General features: G+C 39.5%; 1 protein-coding gene across 1 annotated transcript in view; it reads left to right on the top strand.

The window, feature by feature from the left end:
• The window catches only part of CNTNAP2 (contactin associated protein 2), a 1,119,128-nt gene extending 1,100,679 nt beyond the window's left edge, over positions 1-18,449 (top strand). Inside the window, exons 23-24 of the mRNA XM_069859729.1 lie at positions 10,694-10,765; positions 12,205-18,449. Of these exons, the coding sequence (XP_069715830.1) occupies positions 10,694-10,765; positions 12,205-12,404 (272 nt within the window). The 3' untranslated portion in view covers positions 12,405-18,449. The remainder of the gene's footprint in view (positions 1-10,693; positions 10,766-12,204) is intronic.
• The last annotated feature ends 315 nt before the right edge of the window (positions 18,450-18,764 follow it).

Below are 18,764 nucleotides of genomic sequence, written 5' to 3'. Positions count from 1 at the left end.
CCTGCCATGGTCAGGGACACCTCCCACTAGATCAGGCTGCTCAAGGAACCGATTAGCTTTGGTTCTCAAATACAGTAGAATTGAACTTTGAGGCCTGAAAAATGTTGTAGGAGGAGATCAAAGATAAGTGTATAAATAGGAGAGATCCACCAGAGGGCAAACGTAATGATCTTTTCACCTCTAAACTGCAGTGCTGGATCAGACCTTAGATATAATAACTAGATGTTAAGCAGGTTCTGCCTGATGGGTGACCTACATTAAATGTTTGTCTTAAACTCTTCTATGTAATTATTGTGTGGACATCTCCTGCAAAACATTTTGGATGCCCTAACAGAGATGCTGAAAGGAAAATCATAAAGACACACGTCAGTGACTTGCAGTTGACTTTTAGATAGAAGTTCAGGAATTTATCATTAGCCTTGTTGATTTCCTCCGCAGACAAATGGGCCATAGAGTTTGTCGATTCGTTATCTTACACTTTCTATTAGCCTTGAATTCATATGGTTCACATTTACAATATTAGTTCTTTTCAAATTTCTTTGTCATTGTTAAAATACCACTGCCCTCCCTCCCCACCCTAGCTGGCGTTTTGCCATCCTACCAGGATGTTATCTTAAACCATTATCTTGTTCAGCCTGTGAGTATTCTTACAATGCATAGTCTTTTCCTGTTGCTATGGCAATCCTTTCTTGGTGGTGAGGAAGCTGGAATTCAACAAGTCATTCTTTTCTAGAATATGACTTTCTGTGATTTAAAAAAAAAAGTCAATAATCAAACCAAAGCAGATCATCAGTATAATTCTCTCCCTGTATTTTCCTCCCATCCATATTATCTCAGTTCATGTTAGACAATCCAATTTGCCTTGGTTACATCAAAAAGAGTGTAGTAAGGAGGTTATATTCTGATCATACAACCATATTATTTAAAAATTACATGTCCCACCTTTCTAAACCTAGTGAATTGCCTTCCTGGCATACATTTAAAAATGGAAATTATAATTGCATGCCTTCAACTATATTAGCACTGTATTTTAATACCTATTACTGTAGCATATGTAAAAAAAGCTTATCACTAAGAGTTTTTCTTTAATATCTTTCAGTTTAAGCTAGCTAAGATGGATGTTACTGGTCACTGAGGCTTTGCTTATTGTAGAGAAGCACTACATAGCTGCGAGATGGATTTATGCATATATTCTGTTCTGTATGAACAGAATGGTATTTGGAGTACTAAACGCAGGATTTAGTTGAACGCATATTAACTTCTACATATTAAGACTTAAATGGAGCAGGATTAAATGCTATGTCTGCGTTGTTCTTCCAAGTGGTTTGACTTTTTTTCTGACTTTACATATTTAAACCCTAAAAGCTCTTTTTTTTGTAGAAGGTGAAAGGCCTTGCCTTTTAAGAATCAAAAGCTTTCTTTGAAACCTATACTGAGCATGTCTAGCAAAGCCATTGTATGAAAACATGCAGCACTTTAATCAAGATTAAAATGGCTGCCTGCAGGGTTAAGGCCCTTTTTGTTACAAATTCATCCCTCTTCCTTTAACAAGTGATGGCAGGGGAGTGGGAGGAGGGCAAAGTACTGGTCTTATAATCTGTGCTCACCTAATTGGCTAAGTAATTATCTTTGCCAAGCAAAAGCTAGCAGTCAATTTCTGGACCAAGAGAAAGTGTCACTCTTGTTGTAGGTGACAGTGCTGAAGGTCACCTTCCTGATTCATAGGCTATCAGTTGGGCTGGCATCCCTCTCTCTGACTGCTCGTACCCACATTTGAGAGGGCAGGGCAGCAGCAGATGCGCTGAAGTTGTCAGATGCCCACTGGTATGGATGTGGCTACTGAGAAGGGAAACAGCTCTTGCCCTTGTCAAGGGTTTGTTACGAAGAGCACAGTGGGAAGGAAGGATCAAAGGCATTCCTTGTGGGGAAGGCAGGGGATGATTCAGCCCTTAAAATGGTCTTAGCTCACAAACATGAACAAAAGGGTCTGATTCTGGCCACAAACACTGAAAGGGTGTGGACTAGTACATCCTGAGCTTAATGTCCTGTATGTATCAATGAATCCAACAGCAGGAGGATTAAAGTCAATGGTAACGTATGATGCAGTTTTCATTCTGTCCTCTAAGGGACAGCAGGGAAGCAAGGTCATTTCTCCAGGCAGGAAGGATGGAAGAGGGGCATTGCTTTTGTTTATGATGCAGCCTTGCACATTTAAATTCAGACTGCTAGATGCTAGCAAAATTAGAATGGATGTGAAGACAGTTGTTGAAATAAAATGACGTTCTTCTTTTTACAAGCATAGCAAACAGTATTAGTACCTGTACTGTAATCAGATAATGATGCCAGTTTCTCTCTTTGAAGTTACTGATCACTTGAAGTGGTTGGGTTTTTTTTTTATTAACATAGCATGTAAAAGTTGGGAGGCTCTTTGTCTGCCAGTAAGCTACTTTAATATTTATACTCCTTATACAAGAGATAGAAGTTGCACTTGCGATCTGCCTTGCAGACCAACAGATTCTTCCACTGCCAGATTTTAGTGCATTTCTTTTATCAAGTTTCCTCTGCTGAGAGGGACCAGCATTCATCCCCAATTGTCCCAATATAAATATTGTCTCAAAAGTCTGTGGCCTTGACCTGAGTTGTTTCCAGACAAGAAGGTAGCATTTTTTTTGGACAAGGATTAAGTCAGAAACTTATAGTTCAAGTTCTAAGCATAGAGTGTTTCTTGCAGGCATGAAGGTGAGTGGTAAACATTGAGATGCAACAGTTTCTGTTTTTCTCCTGTTAGCCAACGAGGGAGAGCATCTGTCTGAAATTTGTTATAATCAGTGCTTCATCCTTAAACGGTTTAATTATGGTGCTTGAGTTGCTGTAAATCTCTCTATTGATTGGGAATAAAAATGCCTTTCTCAGTCTCATCTAGTTCCTTCACACAATTAGGCACAACTTTCTCTTATCTTTAAGAATATATAATTACAGTATGAAATTTCTGGCACTCTGTCTAGTCTATCAGACAGTTGACAGACTGCCAAGCTTGTAAATTCTTCTGGCACTCATTGAGAGACCAGCATTGTAGTTATTTCCTAAGCAGTGATTTGAATGTTGATGCTGATACCTAATGTCAAGGCAAGAAGGTGGTAATATTAAAAAGGGCACATTTTCCATAGTTGGTGAATACTATATTTTTTAACAAGAACCAACTTTTAACTAGGAACATAGGGATGGCATAAATTAAGAAAAAAATGGAGGAAGCATTTAGATGGCTGAGCACTTCATGTGACTGTCTTCTTTTTGCTTTCCTTAGGCTGAAATGCACTTCTCTTCCTGTTCAAGAGGTTATTCTAGCCTACAGTTGGGTCACTACAGCTATTAAAGTCTATTATAGATTTAAACTCTCCAGTCTGACCCATTTGTCATCCCCCTATCCAGCCCTTTCTTTTTTCATAAGTGGATGAATGCTGAAAGCACAGAACCTGATCTTCTTGTTCATATCCTGACTATAAGGAGACCTTTCTTCCAAGGACTTCAATAAATAAAGTGGATTTTTTCTCCTTTTTTATAGGTGTCATAAGTTTACAGGCTTGTTTGCTATTCTTGTTAGGTTTGATTTTTTAAATCTTTTTATTTTGGGGTTTTTTTTCGTTCTTTCAAGTATTCCCTGTGGGTCCATTGTCAGCAATTAGCTATAAAAAGCCAGGCTTTGATCAGCACTTAACTCTACTATTCCTTTGAGAGCACCAAAGCGTTTCATATTCTACATTAATTATAAAAGGAAGTATTTGTTTGACTTCCTTAACAGGTGAAATGTAAGCTCTGCTCATAAAATTTTCATGAAAGTGATAGCTTAGGCAAACATGACTAATCCACTAACAGTTCTTGTCTAGTCATAGTGAGGCTCAGTGTCAGACAGATGTTTCTACCAGGAGTTAAACGACAGATGAGTTTAGGTCTTTGATGGATGACAGTGCTCTAATGTGCTGCAAATCAATTGAAAATTTGGCAGAGGAAAGGTTCAGAATACTACTTCTGAGACAGCACTTGCTGAAGTTCAGACTGCAGATAAACTCAACTCAAAAGTGATCCCAAATGTCTACTGTCCTTTTAAAATAAGGAAGAAAATTCTGTAGTATGCCAGTTACTAAATTTAAGTGTTCTGGCCTTGTCTTCCCACTACTTGTACAATTACTTGCTTCTGTGTCAAAGGAAGTGTAAAAGTTACTATTGGGAAATGGCTCTAGAAAGAGGATAATCATCTAACACCTCCGAACTGGCAGTGCAGCAATGTGTTCTCTGTTTTGTAGTTCATCCAGAACTGATTTGTGGGAGTTTAAGTGGCAAGAATGGGTCTCCACAAGGTTTTCTGATGTTTGCTAGGAAAACTGTTTTTTTGAGACCAAAAGAAAGAATATACACTTGAGAGTCATTGAAAAAAATCTCAGGGAAAAAAAAATGCAGTGTTTCAGCATGGTTTCTATCTAAGAGAATATGCCTGACAAAATTTTGTTTAAATGATTAGTCCAAATATCACTACTATGTTGGAGGGCTTTTTTGTCATTTATGATTTTTTTTTCTGGTTTTGTTTCCTCCCTATTATTACTAGCCAAGAAGGTCACAAAGGACTGAAAAAATTAGTAGAATTTTTATCCAAATTTGTGAATTTCATGTTCCATATAATTTGCATTGTTGGTGACAGAGGGAAGAAGGTGACATTTTTAAAATGAAAAGCCCTAATTTTTCCTTGAAGTTGCATGTATGTTCTGGTACTTTCAGAACTACTGTGTGGGTGTACTTATTCCAATATCCTCTAACCCATGCCAAAAAAATGAAGTGTGTGACTGTGAAGATTTCTGTTTCCATAAGGACAGAAAAATGGTTCATATTAGAGTTATACTTGTAGCCCACTAACACTGCACTTAAAGCGTCACTGAAAGTTCAGGTAGTAATGATTGACCCCATATACCATGCTAGAGTAAAAGTTGCGTTTTATGAACAATATGGTTAATAATATTGTTTAAATATTTTGTGGTTGAATAAGTGTGGGTATTATTTTGTAAACTTGGAAGCGTTTAATATTAAAAATATTAATATTAAAAATAACTTAAGCTAAATTCGCAGATCTATTTCAAGTAAACTCTGTTAACAGAGTTTAATGTTAGACAGTCCTCTATCAGCATCTGCTCTCAAATGCCTAGAAAAGTAGCAGTAGCAGTAGTTTTCTTCCTTTCTCTTTTTTCAGTTTGGAGATGTAGGGGAAAAAATGGATTAATTTGAAAAGCAATAAAAGAGACAAGAACTGTCAATACAAAATTTGCCCTGGCAGCACAAAAAGAGAAAGTTTCAGATTTTTGTCTTCTTTTTCTGAATTGCTGTAATTTACTTGTCATGGGAGCTTGTCACAGAGCCACACTCGGGAGGAGAGAAGTAGGTGGGACAGGCACAGGGTTTGCTGTTGGGTTCTACGATCTTAAAAGTCTTTTCCAGCCTAAATGATTCTGACTCCTTTGTATTCCGTGGTGTATTTTAACTAACAGTAGAAAAGTTCAGTTAAAATAGCTTATACGTAGCACTCCTGGTAGTATATGTCAAAATGAGATTTATCTTTTACTTTGTACTACTCTGTACGGCTCTCTAGCTGAAAAATCTCCACCCTTGGTTTTGCTTTCCCCCTTGCCTTTCCTGAGTAGCCTTTTGCTTATTTCTCTGCCCATACCTGCTTTCTGGATCACTTTTCCACTTTAACACATTATTTTGCATTTCAGTTTTGTGACTTTGCAAAAGGTTTTTAAGTGGAATCCGTTGTAAAATGTCTCCCTCTGAAGATGCAGAATCATGCCTACTATAATGAAGCAAAATTATTTTTCACTCTATTAAATCAACCACGTTCTGTCATCTTTAATATCTAGTCCTACTTATGGTCTGTTTATCCAGTCCCCTTTCATTTCAGCGAGCACCGCTTGCTGCATCCTTTCACATAAGCTATCTTCAGGATGATCATGTTTGAAAGCAAACCTGATGGCCTGCTGGGGGAGGAGAGAGTGTAAAGATCAGCATCGCGTAGTTTGGATTCTGGAAAGGCACCAGGTGAAGTGATGTTTGTAAGCCACGGATAAGCTTAGCATTTCATGGTACCGTCCTGTCCATCCCTGAATGAACTGTAGGTTTTAGGAAAATGTCTGCTCAGAGAAACCTAGGGAAAATTCACAAAACGCTCCTAAGGTAAGGAGACCTTCCCAGTATAGTCCCCAAACCAGACAGGCATCCTTTGTAGACCAGGTAAAAAAGAAAAACTAAATAGCCCTGTAAGTGGCTTCAGCTAACAAAGTGGTAGCACAGTATGTAGACCAAAACTCCTGCAGTATCCTCCCCATACCCACCTTACATGATATCCATAACCCACTTGCTGTCTGTGGGGGCTTTACAGGGTAACTGCAAAGAGCAACTGCAGCTCTGTGGCACCTATTTGCTGTGAGCAAGTCATGATTTGAAGCTGTTGGGGTGCAAGTATCATGCAGTGTAAAAAGGCTTGCTGAGACATTTAGATAGAATTAATATCACAGTGATAATGGAAAAGTCTGAACAGAAACGGGGTGTTCCCAGCTGCAGCAGAGAAATGAAGGCACTCACTTGCTCATTAGCAACTCACCATGTACTTCATCTGCATATTGTAGTCATGTGAGCTAGTTATTATACCACTGTAATTTTGATTCCCATGAAACGAGTCACTAGTAACAGCCATCTTGAGAACATTTTCAAGTTACTCTTTACAACCTGTGAGTGACATTCTGTAGTCTTCTGTGCTTATACCAGAGCATCAGTATTGCCGTTGCCCCTTGGTTAATCTGTTTTAATAAGGTTTTTCTCATTTAGTTCCTGAATTTCGGCAGCAGTGGAAGAATTATCTTTTTACTTGTCTTCTTGACAAAGTTGCTGAATATTACCAAAGAATGTGACCATAGTAAGGTCTGAGATGAATCACCATGTGTTTGTATGACGTAACTACTATCAGAAAGACCTGTGCTTGGTGTCTGTTGTAGACAGTACTCTATTGTTAAGCTCACCTTGGAGGTCAAGGAATGTGCCTCCATACGTTCTCTTCTGCCTAACTGCTGTGGCAGGAGTTAGCTTTTTCTAGTTCATAGACACCAGTCTGTAAGTACTTCTGATCATTTGAGAAGCGGCTGCTGCTGTCCAGAAGAATTTCAAGGTAACTTTCACCTAAAAAGAGAGTAATGAGTTCTTTTGCTCCTCCTCTATCCACCTCTAGTAATACAGTTAGTAAAAAAAATGGAATAGACACTTCTGCAGCAAAAGGTTTGGCTGAGATTTTAGAACAAATTTTCAATTAAAAAAAAAAACATAATATAACAGCAGGTTTCCTGCTGACACAAGAATAATAGAACAGGAATTCTTTCATTATGGTGATAATATCTGCCGACAGTGCTGTAGGTGCTTTGAAAAAAAAGATTCATGAGCATCTAAATTTCGGGGTTTTTTAACTACAGCACTCCTGGTTCTCCAGCAGTTGCAGCAGGGCATGGCTTATGCTATGTACAATCCTATCTTATGGTGAACTCTTGTTGCAGGTTGTACCTTGCCCCTAGACACATGTTCCTATTTCCTCTTTGAGATGAGAGTCTGAGTCACATCTGCTGATTGATCGATGGACATCTCTTCCTGAGTGTGCATGATGGCTAGATTCAAGAAAAGCAGCCTTGGACAGAGACAGCGAGGCCAGTCCTAGAAGAAACTCTGAGACAAGAACAGGAATTTATCTTCAATTCATGCTTCATGCATGTCATAGTGTATTTTGTGTCTATTGAACATTGTCTAGAAAGCTGCCTGGAGAGGGACCTGGGGATGTTGGTTGACAGCCGACTGAACATGAGCCAGCAGTGTGCCTAGGTGGCCAAGAAGGTCAAAGGCATCTTGGCTTGTATCAGAAATGGCGTGACCAGCAGGTCCAGGGAGGTTATTCTCCCTCTGTACTCGGCACTGGTGAGACCGCTCCTCGAATTCTGTGTTCAGTTCTGGGCCCCTCACCACAAGAAGGATGTTGAGGCTCTGGAGCGAGTCCAGAGAAGAGCAACAAAGCTGGTGAAGGGGCTGGAGAACAAGTCTTACAAGAAGCAGCTGAGAGAGCTGGGGTTGTTTAGCCTGGAGAAGAGGAGGCTGAGGGGGAGACCTCATTGCTCTCTGCAACTACCTGAAAGGAGGTTGTAGAGAGGAGGGTGCTGGCCTCTTCTCCCAAGTGCCAGGGGACAGGACAAGAGGGAATGGCCTCAAGCTCCGCCAGGGGAGATTTAGGCTGGACATTAGGAAAAAATTCTTCACAGAAAGGGTCATTGGGCACTGGAACAGGCTACCCAGGGAGGTGGTTGATTCACCTTCCCTGGAGGTGTTTAAGGGACGGGTGGACGAGGTGCTAAGGGGCATGGTTTAGTGTTTGATAGGAATGGTTGGACTCGATGATCCTGTGGGTCTTTTCCAACCTTGTTATTCTATGATTCTATGATTCTATAAGCCATGGTCTTCCATCTGCCAGGAATCCCTAGTAGCATAGCTGTTGTCACATGGTAGCTTGGGAGAAATCGTGCTGCCATGGAGGCCTTCCTCTTTCTTCACACTTCCATAGTGCCATGGTCCTTGAAACAACCTTTTAAAAGACGATAAAATACACTGTTCAGTTGTAAAGGAAGGGGGAACTGTGGCCATTGCTGATTTTAAGATTTCTTGTGTGGGGATGCAGGAGAGCAACTCCAAACCAAGTAGCAGGGTATAAGACTTGTTAACTGCCTGTGGTATTGCTCTTATGGCAAGGGCCCTCCTTTTGTGTTAGAATGGCAGAGAGCAATTTCCTTGCAATTTGGCAAATTGATGCTTTTCTACATAGTGTCATTTGGCTTTAGGATTTTCCTTGAGGTGCAGGGAGGGCAGGTTTAAAGTTAGGGTTTACTTTTCCACTGCCAGCCCTTCCCTTTCAGTGATGCAAGGATAATATTATGGATGCTGTGCCAAAATGCCTCTACAGGAAACATTCATGGTCCTGCACAGTAAGAGTCTTCTGTGGAGCAAAATCCACTGATATGCAAGAAGGTATTTATTTGTCTTTTATATTTTTTAGCTTGGTTTGTTTCAGGGAGGTGCAGAAATGCTGTTTTCAGAAGCCAGAGCACCAACAAATGTCAAAGGCACAAGTGCTGCTGGCAAAAACTGCTGACCAGACCCTTTCCACTGAGCACTGACAAATGCTGTTTTGTTTGTCCCACAGGCAACCAGCCAAAAACTAGCTTCTCAACACACAGCTGCTTCAACTCTCCCCCAGAGTAGGCACACAGCAGGCTACTCTAGCCCTAAACCTCTTTTCAGGCCACATGGCAAGCTGAAGTCATTCATGCTTTTGTGCAGCTGCTTAATGATTCAAAGAGAACTTCATTATGGATTTTACTCCATGTTAACAGAAAGCCAGTTGAATTCCCTTAGCTAGTTTTTGGGTATAGTGAATGCATCACAGGCCTGTAAAGGTAACAGATTACTCTAATACAGTATCACCTAATCCATCAAGCAAGGAAAATACAGCTGGGTTTTAAATACTGACCTGAGAAATAATTCATATCTTTGATGATTTTAACTGTCTGCAGTTAAATACTTTCAGCATTTTCTCTCCCTCAAAATAATGCTATAGTACAGTGGTAAATAAGGCAATGATTACAATCACTCACCTAGCTCCCTGGGCTTGCTTAGTCACTGCAGTGTCTAGTTGCTATGTCTGACTATAAAGAAAATGTTGATGATAGGTTTAATTTAAAATTTATGAGATTGCCTTTGAAAAGGCTCTGTGATTTTTTTTCTGGAGGTTAATAGCAAGATCACCATCCAAACTCTGCCTTAAATCTGTATCACTTCCTCCATCCAACACTGTTTCAAGAAGTCTCTCCTTTTTAGGTCACTGGCAGGTGAGCACTGGTGCCTGACTGTTTCCTCTTCACATATGCCTACTGGAGCCTTTCCTTTCCCATGGGCTCTCCTGCCTGCTATGCCTCAGCTCCTCCAACTCAGTCTTGCATCCTACCCCCAAGGCACCTGCAGCAGTGGCTAAGCTGCCATATTGGGCTTTCTGCTAGAGTAGCAAAGGGGCTGGCACTCACTCCTTTGGAAAACTGCTCTACGGCTCTACAGCCAATGCAGCCCCTCACTTACCTTGGGCTGTGCAAAGCTGCCAAAGGAATGGCAGCTTTTCTTTTAAAGAGCTTGCAGTTATACTCAGTGGTAGTCACAAAGTCCTAGAAACTTCTGAAGCCTTTCATGGAGAGGAGTGACAAAGGCAAAAATCTCCATAATAATATGTACAATCACACAGGCTTGAAAGAAAGGGTTTGATTTGCTTTTGTGGTAAAGAAACTTACTGAATATATGTTAGAAGGATAACAAAATTGTGTCCTGTGTTAACAACAATGCTTACTGAGGGTAACCTTTATTTTATTTTTATTTTTGTTGAATGGAGGAAGGAAGACGTTCTGAGGAATTACATAATAATGAAAGATTTTTTATTTTTATTTTCTTCTTCTTCTTTGGATAAATATCTGGGGATCACAATTTCCTTTACATTGTAACTGAGGATGTTGAATGTATTTCTGAACTACTTTGTTAAGTTTCACTGATACTGAAACATAAATGTTTAATTCCTTATTTACAGCCAGTGCTGATTTCCCTTACAACGGTCAAGCTATAGGAGATGGAGTTAACAGAAACTCTGCCATTATTGGAGGTAGGAAAAATGTCTGCTTTTCTAAGATACTTTGCAGAATGACATTGATGGCTAAATTGCAGTTGGTAACGTGTTCAAGCTGTTTGCAAAGAGCTGACTGCACCTGAAAGTGTAAAACTACACCTGAAACAAAGTTAAATAGAAATTTGTTTAACTCTATTCAGGCACTTTGTTGTAGTGAAATGGTTTGTTTTCGTATATTTTGTCACCTCAGATTCAGTTTTAACCAATCTAAGTACTGATATTCATAATCAATATATTAAGTATCCACATGGAGGAGTCTACTTTGCAGTAGTTGATTTTGTTAACAAAGTAATTAATTTATATTGCAAGGATTCTTTCCTGGTCACAACTGATTCAACATGAATCTATATCAAACATTATTTGTTCTTGACAAAAATCCTGCCTTGCTTTTAGGGGCTAATTCTGCTACAACCTAAATGCTGGAGAGTCCCATTCAGTGTGACAGGTGATGTTAAGTAAGACCAGAATTGGAACTTTGAATTAGCATTTGATTGAATACACTCTGGCCAGCTGCCTCGAGAAGTGAGGTTCATAATTTTATGCACATGTGCAGTTTTCTCTGCAATGTCTCATAGAATGGTAGTGTTGCATCATAACTCTCCGGGAGAAATTTGCCACTGCATCAAATTCTGAAGGCATATGAAAAAGAAATATATAATGATCAGCTTTATAGCTTTCAGTCAGTTCTAAATGTGTATCAAATGACATACTGACAGTGGAGTTTGTCATGTAAAGCAACACTGAGTATAGTAGCACATGCAGTGTAATGATTTCTTGTTTCTTTTCCCTACTCCCCTCAAGGGTCTGTGTTTCCATATCCAAGTTTAAATTGGTTGCTTTAGCTTTGATTTGCTATGTTATTTTTCCTTTTTAATTTGTATTTTTATTAGTACTTAAAATTGCCCTAAATACTTTGAAACATTATAATACTACAAGGACAGCATTTCATTCCTCAAAAAAATTCTGTAGTGATAGGACAAGGTGTAATGGCTTTAAACTGAAAGAGGGTAGATTTAGATGAAATATAAGGAAGGTATTCTACACTGTAAGGGCAGTGAGGCACTAGAACAGTTGTCCAGAGAAGCTGTGGATGCCGCTTCCCTGGAAGTGTTCAAGGGCATGTTGGATGGAGCTCTGAGCAACCTGGTCTACTGGAAGGTGTCCTTGCCCATGGCAGGGGGGTTGGAATTAGATGATCTTCAAGGTCCCTTTCATCCCAAAGCATTCTATGATTCAGGCCGTACTAGAACAGCCTGACTGTCAAACACATCAGTTAACAAGGTAGTGGAAGACAAGCAACTGTGATAATGTCTGACTGCCCAGGTAGCTTGGACTTGGCTCAGAGGAGCTGTGGGTGGGATCCTTTATTTGTGTTCTCCTTGCTAGTGGTGTATTTTCTTTTGTCCTCTGTGTAGGCGTCATCGCAGTGGTGATCTTCACCATCCTCTGCACCTTGGTGTTCCTGATCCGCTACATGTTTCGCCACAAGGGAACCTACCACACCAATGAGGCCAAAGGGGCAGAGTCAGCTGAGAGCGCTGATGCCGCCATCATGAACAATGACTCCAACTTCACGGAGACCATTGATGAAAGCAAGAAGGAATGGCTTATCTAAGCCCATGGGGATGGGGCCTGGGGTGGGATATGAGCTGGGCCAGGGTGGGACAGGGATGACTCTTGCAGTGGGAAGAGAACACTCTGTGTCGGACACTTGAGCACACGTATAATGAAAAGATCAGCACAACTGGAGGAGCAAGTAACAGGATAATACCACTGACACTGGAAGAATAAAAAATAATATCTCAAGCATTTATTAAAAAATACTTTTTAATAAGTATTTGCAGGAAATTGCCCCTTCTGTATCGAAACAATGACAACAAAGAGCAATTTTGCAGCTTCAGCACTGGTTAATTTTCAGTAATACCTGCATATTTTTTTGTGTGTATAGAGGTGTTCTGGATACCCACAACAAGAAATGGGGCTGGTTTTTTATATTTTTTAAAAGCTGTTTAAAACATGAGTAGTTCTGCTCTGAGAAGAAGTGGCAGACCTTTCTTCCCAGCATTGTGTTCTTTCATGGCTGGCCACTTCTCCACAGGCTGCCTTCAGCCCCACACCTTGACCGCATCACCATTCGTTTTAGTAGCATTGAACTGGGGATTCAGGGCTGGGGATGGGGCAGGGGGGTGAGGATGAATGCAAATCAGACTCACCAGTTTTTCAGTGTGTCATCAGCCCCTGCCAGACCTGGCAGGATCTGTCTTCTTGACCCAGACTTCACTGATTGCATACAATTCCCATCAGCGATATAAAAATACTGTTACTATGATGACTACTACTACTACCAGAAAGGATGCTCATAAAGCACAGGAAGCTTTGGGGTCTTTATTATTATTATTATTATCATTATCGTTTTGTTGGTCTCTGAGGGAGGATGATGCTGTGTGAGTCTATAGGCCTAGTCTGTTACTGTGTCTTTGGCTATGGCACTGGTGACCTGAGGCACGTGCCAGTTTAAACTCAGCTCTGCCTGTGGCACGTTGGCATATACTGTGCTTAGGCGAAAGTGTTGTAGTAGGGAATTAGAGTCAGACTTTGTTTGCTTCTTTCTTTTTTTTTTTTTTTATACGCTGACACAGAAATAGTACAGCTCCTGTCAATGCATTTGAGCCCACAGACTTCACATAATGCTTTTTTTCCAACTCTAGCATAGTAATTTGTTTTTTAAATCCTTTGTTTCAGTCCCTTTTCAAGAAAAGCCTTTGCTGACAGTGTTCAGACAGGCAGGAAGGTGAAGTGAAGGAAGCTTGCAAACTCTGCCTAGGGAGCATGTGAAAAACACACAGCACACAGTGGAGAATTACTTTTCAATACAGACATATACCTGAACTATTTTGCTGTCTTTGTGAAGCATTTCTAAGAATAGCAAGGCCAATGCCAAGCCCAGCGTTGTACCACATGTCCCGTCTTGGACCAGGGAAGCTGTAGGTGTTGCCTGAACAGCCAGCAGGCAACTTACAGGAAAGGGAGAGGGGCAGCCTGAAGACCTAATGTCCTTTGATGGCAATAATGTAGCTTTAGCTTGCCCTCTCCAGAGGAGTGTGTTTCTCAAGTGGTCTGATTTCACAGGAATCTAAAGCCTTAATGGGCAGGTTTTTACAGTGGAACACAATGAAGGAATGGATTGATCTATTGTAGGGCATTTGCTGTGTACTGAAAGAACAGAAACAATACTAAGAATTTCCCTTTAAAAGTACTTATGCTTGTGGCAGAAATAATTTGCTTTATCTTCAATATTGCTAGTATGTACCGATTTAATCCCTTTTTCTATACAAGAAGGATTTATTTTTCACCCAAGTCTGCAGTCTGCTACAGTGAGCAGTGCTGGCATATTTAATTTCCTTATCTTTTTGGTTACATCTTTCATTATTCTAGTGGATGCTTTAAAATGAGGGAAAAGTAAACATAGAGGGGGAAGAAAATACTTGGAGTCTTACTAGACAAGGAATTTATAAGCGCAATTTGTCAGACATACAAGGCTGGATAGTTTGGGGTTTATGGATGATGGGCTAAAGTCTTCTGGATTCGCTGAAGATAGACATCAGAGCAAACCAAACCCTTTGATTTCTTCTATTTATGGATTTAGAATTAGCGTATAAAATAATTGCTGGTTTCAAAAAAAAAAATTACTCTTCCTCAGGTAACATGTGCCAGAGGGATTCAGGTAGGCATAAAAATCACCTGTCGCTCTTCTGCTCTGTAGTCTTTGGTCCTGCCTCCAATATTAACCTCTCCTGTCTTTTGTTTAATTGAGCAGATGAAGCTTTATTCTCGTTTAATCATAGATGTTAAAATAATGTCCACCCCTTGGAGAGTATCAGTGAGGGATGCCTCTAGCCTGCACCACTAACTGTTCTGCAAAATACATAAAAGTCACAGGTGTATTTGTAGGATTGAAAAGTCATTCCCTTTTCTATATTAGGTTATGTTTAAGTTTATTTTAATGGTATTTTAGTCCGCTCTTTAAAACATCCTTGCATGCATCTTTAAGTTATCAAAAGAAGTAAATATAGCATCATTTGCATAGACGGGGATTTGATTTGCAGCAAAAATTTACTTAAAATCTGAATGTAATGTTTGAGAGGAGGATCAAACTTATGTATCCTGAGAGACTAGACTCCTCTACAGCTTCATGTGGAAGAGACAGACTTAGCAGCTACCATGCAAATTTGCCAAATGCCTCAACATGGCACTAGAGGGGAAATATGGCTCCGTCTCTGTGCCTAACTGGGTACCTGGCGAAGCTAGGGACGGGACAGTTGTCTGGGTTGTGGCAGCAAGGCCTGTGACAACTCTTCACTGATTTTCTGAAAGATTGCCAGGTAATCGCCAACAACTCTGTAAGGAAGAATTTCTTAAAAACAACCTTTGACCATTGCACAAGCAGTGGTTGCAAATTAGTGTCTTGATTTGAAAAAAAAAATTAAATTTTTGAAATCAAGTTGCAAGCATCTGCATCTCTTCATTGACTGGAACCATGGACCTCTTTATGCCAAGTTCATTTGTGCTGTGTTAAAATGTTGATAATCTTCACTCGTCATTATTTTCATGCTACAGTTACTTTCATGACTTTAGAAAATCTTTTAATTATTGGAATTCTTGTTTCTTCTTAAACTAGGCATTAGACATGATATTGTAGACTAGCAGTTGGTATCTGTATAGGCTTTGGGTGACTGTAGGTGAATTCCTACCTGTCTGCTTTGTATTTCATTTATGAGAATGGCATATGCCTTGGTCATTCAACCATCTAGCAGTGAAGCAGGGGCAGGCTCAGAGAAGTAACTTACATGTTTTGCTAGCACTATTCTGGGGGTTTCTTCCTCTGCAAGCCTATTAATGGATTCATAGTTTATTTCATAGTTTATTTCACTCTTATTTGTGCCAAAAATCCATGTTGTTTAACATATAATATCCATTTGCCTGTAGTGGGAAAAACTGTTGGAAGGGAAGAGTGGATCCCGCTTCTGTAAAACTGTACTTTCCCCAAAGAATATTAAAATAGTCTGACTTTTATCCCCTCTTCTTAGCTGCTTCACCTGTTTGAACTGTGTAGGAAAATGTAACTTCTTGTGCTGATGGGGGAATCAAAGTGTCCTAGTTGTGCTTCTAAAATGTTCATTCCTGATTCCACAGGAATCAATAGCAAAGTTGCTGCCAATGATGGGGAGAGCAAGACTGGGCAGGAGGCTGGGGCTCTCAGTGTTAGTGAAATAATATAAGCAATATTTCAGATTCTTATTCACAATACACGCAGACCACCACATAATAAGTCATGGAGCTCTAAAGAGACAAAACAGTGGAAAAATGATTTTGATGTCAACCCAGTTTTGAGGGGGAATCGACAATCTAATCTGGCGGTTTTGAAACAAGGCTTTCACACACTGCTTATTCCATATATATTGATAGAAAATTCAGATATATTAAAAAGGAGTATGTATCTTTAATTGGTACTCAAGCATTTCTGCATTGTATTTTTCTTGTCTGAAACATGACTTGTACCATTTATATCTCCTCTAGTAGTTACCACTTCAAATGTATGGCAGCATTTCAATGTCATGCTCTAAGTAGCATGCTGTATGTGAAAGGACATGATAAATATTTTACTAAGACTGCCAAAGCAATGGTGTATATGTATAGGTTTATTGTAGTGATAAGAATTCAGTTTAAGAGTTCAGTAAATAATTATTGTAATTAAAACAGTGTCCTTTAACTGTAGATGCATCTAATTTCCAGGGTATCTGGAAATATTTTAAATCATTTTAAATGTGAAACTATCTCAGCTTGACAAGCAGTACCTTTTAGTATGGTTTCTCCATTTAGCAATTTCATACTCCAGCAAGCATGGTGATCCTTAACAGGAGACACTTTCGAAAAGTGGAACCTAAATTCTGTTAATCAGATTCCATTTTCCATCTTAGAGAAACAAAGCAGAAATCTTGCATTTTAAATGCAACAGCACGTAAACTAAAATGAAAGAAAGACAAAATGTATGTACACTTAATATCATCTTTAAATGTCTTTCCTTTTGACTAAGGTTCTATTAGAAACCAGATGTGTAAATTAAAAAAAAAAAACTAGAAATAATTAGTTAATTAATTGCCCTAACAGCTGTTACCTTGTGTGTTGTATATTCTGGTAATTTTCTATATTTTTATCTTCTCTATTGCCAGAAAATCAGTTTGGAAAGGACAGAAGCTGGAAAGGCCTCTTAAGAAAAGACCCACAGTACAAAAAAGGGACTTCAGAACACTGTAATATGTAGGAAGAGAGGATGCTAAAACCAGCAAAGATTTATTGAAGTGCAAGCATGTTCCTCCTGCATCAGGCAGCCCTGGTTACCTGTTACGGAGGAGAATCTCAGGCAGTGTAAATCTGTACATTTTGAGGTGGTCCAAGTTTTGGTAGAAATAAAACTACTGTCTTTCTGAGGTTTTTCCTTTCACGATCACTTTGCAGATAGCCCCAAGCCGTCTGCCATCAATTCTTCTCACATTTGTTATTGCAGGCTCTGTCACATTGCCAGCTTCACAAGACTTGCACATTACTGAGTGTGAATGGCTGAATGTGAGTTGTTTTCCTTCCTTTCCTGCTGTAGCTCTGTCCTTTCCTTTGTTAATGTGAGCTTCTTATTGAAATCATCAAGAAAATGTATGCCCACCTCAGCAGACTTCTGTCTGTTCCTTTATTTAATAAACTACCTTATCAGGCTTTAAAAAGTTTTTTTGATGTGAAGCATTTTATAAAAGACCTATATTAAGTGCACTTGAATGGGAGAGTGTGAAATCCAGGCAAGGAAGCATCAGTGCAGCAACCACCCAGGTCAAATGGACTCTGCTTGTCCCAGTCTGTTGCTCTGTCTGCAGTATGTGAATTGCCTTAACCACCAACCCAAAGCCCTGGCCCCATCCAAGACCTTAACTTGTTTTCTGGAAAATAATAGTGGCGAAGTCCTGTTTTGATGCCTTGTTTTGGTGACCATGTTTTGATGTTCATTTGTGCTGACTTTGTAACCCCTAGAAGGAAAGCCACACTTTTTACAGGAATATTTTTTATTTATATAGGGAAGCTCTAGAACAAAGAGGTGGGAGTGAAGGTTCAAGTTTCAAGTCCTTCTCCTACTCATACCTGTGACACAGAGAAGAATCTTTACTTATTGCTGTTTCCATGTGTATTTCACTGCAGCCAGAAGTGTGTGGGTACACACGTACCTCTGAAAGCTAAGGCTACTTGGGATGCAATGACTACAGCTTTTGGGTAATTACTGCCATAATGTAGGTATATGGTAGATATGATACCAAACTTGAAATCCATGAGTGTGCAGGGCTAGCAAAATCAGTCACTCTTGAAATTAAGTACAATTTTGGAATAAACTCAGGCATCACCCTATAGTAATAGGCACATATGGTGGTTCAAATGAGAGCAGACTTGGACCTGATTACCAAAACCCATATATTTAACAATCTGTAACACAATTTTTTTAACACCCTATTTAACTCTGACTTTCACATATAAGCAGGTTTCTTCCTTCAGCTCTGTGCTCAAAGTCCTGATGATGCCAGCAGCTTAAGAACCACACAAAGTGGCTTCTTTACAAAAGAAGTTTTGTTGTTTCTTTTTTAAAAAGTCATTTCATGTAAAAAGAAAAGATGTTTGGTATCAATAGCTTCTTTCACAGAGAAGTGTTTCTTTTGACTAGTTTTCTGTTTTCAAAACATTATGTGAGAAAAGTTAAGCACAACCAGGTAAGACACACTATAAAGAATCCAGTAACAAATGTAGTACATCCTTTTCCTTCTCTGATGCAGCAGCTTCCAAGAATGTCTACTTATGTTTCCACTGCTATCTTCTTCCAAAATGGGAAAACATCTGGACTAAATAACAAACATAAAGGAAAAGTGTGTACCATTTGTTTTAT

This window comes from Phaenicophaeus curvirostris, chromosome 6 (assembly GCF_032191515.1).
Source record: "Phaenicophaeus curvirostris isolate KB17595 chromosome 6, BPBGC_Pcur_1.0, whole genome shotgun sequence".
In the NCBI taxonomy this organism is placed as follows: Eukaryota; Metazoa; Chordata; class Aves; order Cuculiformes; family Cuculidae; genus Phaenicophaeus; species Phaenicophaeus curvirostris.
Note: the sequence above shows the minus strand (reverse complement) of the source record. Positions and strands in the feature narration are given on the sequence as shown.